Source organism: Colobus angolensis, unplaced genomic scaffold, assembly GCF_000951035.1.
Source record: "Colobus angolensis palliatus isolate OR3802 unplaced genomic scaffold, Cang.pa_1.0 Scaffold44, whole genome shotgun sequence".
NCBI classification, from domain to species: domain Eukaryota; kingdom Metazoa; phylum Chordata; class Mammalia; order Primates; family Cercopithecidae; genus Colobus; species Colobus angolensis.
In genome coordinates, this window is record NW_012117821.1 from 3,108,649 (window position 1) to 3,112,728 (window position 4,080).

General features: G+C 59.7%; 1 protein-coding gene across 1 annotated transcript; it reads right to left on the reverse strand.

The window, feature by feature from the left end:
• Nucleotides 1-241: 241 nt before the first annotated feature.
• Nucleotides 242-3,708, reverse strand: LOC105522817 (chromosome unknown open reading frame, human C9orf62). Its single transcript, XM_011957417.1, is given in 7 exon segments — nucleotides 242-396; nucleotides 740-820; nucleotides 1,005-1,233; nucleotides 1,995-2,122; nucleotides 2,757-2,916; nucleotides 2,918-3,102; nucleotides 3,636-3,708. Coding segments are annotated over 7 exon segments (1,011 nt in total).
• Between the last annotated feature and the right edge of the window lie 372 nt (nucleotides 3,709-4,080).

The window sequence follows — 4,080 nt, forward strand, 5'->3', positions numbered from 1 at the left end:
GGGAGGGGGCAGCTGGGCCTGGGGGTGCTGGAGGGCTGGATGGCAGCTGGAGGAGGGTGGAGTCTGGACTCTCTGGGTCTTTGAGAGGAGGAGGCAGAGCCCCGGCCCAGAGCCTGCAGGGTGGCCTGAGGGCATCCTCCTTGGGCAGGTGGGAGCTGAAGCCGGGTGTGACAGGCTGGCCTGGAGGGTGAGGCCAGAGGAGGATTTGCCAGGGAGGCCCCAGGGCCACCAGGGGCATCATCTAAGCCCAGACCTGAGCGTGCTTCTTGAAGGGAGTGGCCAGTGGTGACCCCAGGGCTGCAGAGGCATGGGGCAAGACTGGTCCCTGGCCCAGGAGGAGCTGCTGGGGGTGGAGGCGCTCCGGGCCTGGGCGCCAGATTGGAGTGGGCCGTGGAGCTGGTGGGAGGGGAGAAACGGGGACAGCGGGTACCGCCAATTCTCCTGAGTTTTTTAATCTTTCTCTTTTATTTAGCACAATCAGTGAAAGGCGTGTTCTAGAACACCAGCCTTAGTCCTCAGACATGTTAATATGAGGCCAACTTGTAATGGGAGAGCAAACACTGCCCATGGCCTGAATGCAGGCAGCAAAGTCCATTTCCACGCGGCGTCCACCTCAGGGAAACTTCCAAGCCCGGTTGCTCCCTGTGCGGTTGGCGCCGAAAGCCGGGGTGCCCTGTGTTCTCAGAGGTGTCGGCACTGCTGCAGGCACACCTGGGACCTGCTCTTGAAGCCACCCCACAAGGAGCAAGGCAGCCCACGGATGCCCAAAGCGCAGCTCGGAACAGAGCCAGCAGGCTGGACTCCATGAACACTGTTGGATCTGCAAAAAGTGGAGAAGGAGCAGGCGCAGAGCGGGTAGAGAGGGAGGGAGGGAGGTGTTTTCTCTTTTATGGCAGAAACCTGAAAGTGTTTAGAAGCCAGTGGGAAGGGTCCTGTTGAGAGGGAAGTGTTGGCTGGCAGGGGAGGGGGAGCGAAGGTGCGAGTTCCTGGAGAAGACAGCACACCAGCTTTGCGCACAGACCACAACAGGCCCTCCTGCTGCCGGGCGCCCACGCTGTCGCCCACGACCCTCCTGCAGGCGCTTTGGAGTGGGTCCCTGGCAGTGGGCAGGGTTGGCCCGCCCCTGCAGAGTGAAGGACAGCCCGGGTTCGGGAGCTGCGTGTGAGGGTTGGAGATGTCTCTGGGGCCTGTGATCCGCTCCGGGTTGGGTTGGGCTGGGCTGTAGTTGAAGGGCTTTGGGGGACACTATGGTCCTCACAGGCTCAAACCAATGTCCACCATGCAGGGTGGTGGCCCTCCCTCGGGAGCTGCTCAGACATTCACGTTGTGTGTTCATGGCCAGGCACACGCACACATGTGCAGAAATGCACATATGTATGCATATTCACGCATGCATACACATAGACACAGACTCGGGCACACAGGCACACACATGCACAAATGCATCACATGTAGAGAGACACTCAGGCATATGTGCACACAAAAAATGTCCATGTATGCATATGTATGCAGGCACACACACATGCCCAGAGCTGCACACGCAGGTGCACACACACACATACCCAGAGCTGCACAGGCAGGCGCACACACACATATGCCCACATGTACACTTGTTTGTAGCACAGACATGCACACCCAGGCATATTTATGCATGCACACACACCTACATGTGCAGACCCTCTGGCCTGAGAAGCCCAGGTCTTCCAGAGAGATGGCTGTGCAAGCTGCTGTCTCCCAGGACCAGGCAGAGGCAGCACAGAAGCCCTGATCCATCTGTTCCTAACCCAGCAAGTGGCGCACAATAGCCTCTCTGTGTGGCCCTGAGTGGAGATGAGATTCAAAAAGAAAAAGAGCAGCTTTCAACTTCCTCGACATGAAAGGTCATCGCCCCCTCCCCACGTGGGGGAGTCAGACGAGGAGGGAGCCTGGGAGCCCAAGCAGGCTCTCGACAGACAGCTGTCTCTCGCATGTGATGGTGCCGCTGCCTTTCTCACCAGCAGCACGTCGCTGCAGGCTCTAGGGGCTGCGGGTGGAGACAGACGGCCTGTGCCCTTTGCATCCTTCCTGCCAAGCCGGCTGCTGTACTCCAGATGCAGGCCTTGTTTGTCCTCCCTGCATATCTCTGAGGTCCCCACGAATGGCTGTGCGGCATGAATGTGAGATCCCTGCCAGGCTATCCAAAGGACAAGCCTCCACTTACAGGAGGGATGAAAGCCCTGGGGACGTGGTGGGTGTCCCATTCCCCTGGGAGCTGGGGATGCAGAGTGCCCCTCTGCACCTGACCTGCCACCTGGTGGTCACTGTGGTGAGAAAGAGATCCTGGGACTGCAGGCCTGGGGTTTTGGGGGTGAAGATGTCCTGTATAGAGGCACCAGTGGCCCACAGCCCTGCAGCTACCCTGGTCGAGAGCAGATGATCCAGCCAGTTCTCAGGAACATTATCTTCTTTGTAAAAATAACTGTGGAATTAGAGCTTGATGTGGGCCTTGGGGGTGCCCTGCGGTGTCTCAGTTCATTGCTACCCAGCAAAGTGGCTCACGTGAGAGCAGGGTCTGCACCGACAGCGGGACCTCCGCGTTCACCTGCGCCCGAGACCACCAGGGAGCCATGCTGTGGCTGGGGCTGGGGCTGAAGGTGTGGCAGGAGCCCAAATGCACGGAAACCTGCGTCATTTGTCCAGCACTGGATCCCAGGGTGTCTCTAGGCATTTTAAATGATCTTTGAAAACAGGGGAGAAAGAGACCAATCCCCTTGAACCTTGAAGGGGCGGTGGCTCCCTTCATCTTTCAGCGACTGCCATGTGAACAGAGCTTTCTGTGGCTCCAAAGAACACTGCCGTATAGTCCTTTGGTTTTCTTGAGGTTCTTATGCCAGAAAGATGCAGGTGTTGCATGCCCTCTTGCCCTGTGAGGCTGTGCCCTCAGCCGCCAGCCCAGGACTGGGCGTCCGGCCGTTCTGTCCACGCTGCAGCCCTGCTGTCCGCTAGATGGCGCTGCGTCACGCCCGTGGCCGGCCCTCCTGGAACCCAGGAAGGCCCGGAGGAGTTCAAAGTGGGTCTCTGGAGGCCCAGGCGTCGGCACAGTGATGGGGATGAGCCCCCTCCCTGGAGGCTGTGAGATTCCCTCATCACTGGGCTCTGGCCACTCAGAGCACAGATTTTGTTCACTCACTGCTGGAGAAGCATAGCCTGTCTTGGAAACGCCCGCTCCGCTCTGTGGAGCTGGGAGGTATGGGTGCAGGCGTGTGTGTGTACGTGTGTGTGCTCACGCCTGTGCCTGTGTGTGCCCTGTGCATTCTGTGCATGTGCATGCATGCACACACCTGCGCACACTCCTGTGAGTGCGTGCTCTTGTGCATATGTGGGGGTTGTGTGTGTGCACCTGGGGGCAGGGAGGGGTAGGAGGCAGCTCCGTCTAGCCCACTGGAGGCCGGCCCTGTGTATGCGCTGGACTCCAAGATGACAAAGACCTGTCCAGGTCTCAGCCTCCGCCTGTAACTGCTCTGAGCCTCCTTGATGAGTAACATCTGTAAAACTGAGATGCCCCAGTTGCCTCCCAGGTATGATGAGGCCCCACCGAGACCATGGGGGAGAGGGCCCTCCCCACAGGCATGAGGCAAAGTGACGTCAGTCCACACCTGTGCTGTGGTCACGCACCTCCGGCAGCGGCCACAGGAAGGACACTGAGGTCTGCCCTGGGCTGAGGCCCATGGCATCCTGTCCATCATGGGGGTGCCACGGAGTCCCCATCCCACAGGGGAGGAGATACATGCTGAGAGGCGAAGCCACAAACCTGGCTCTGAGCCCAAGCTGCCGTCCTGGGCCGTGGTGCCCACACTGCCACTCAGCCCCGGCTGGAGATGCAGTGCTGAGGTGGGCAGGTGGCTTCACCAGCCCCATGAGGCTCAGTGGGACCTGGTGGAGGATGGCACTGGCCTTGGAGGAGACTCGAGCCTGGCATCCTTGTGCTGGAAGCTGGGAATGTTGAGAAGCAGGAGGAAGATGGGGGGCGCTTCCTGAGCCCCCCCGGCGTGGGGACAAAACCCAGGACCCTTGCCAGGCAGAGACCCCACCGGGCTCAGT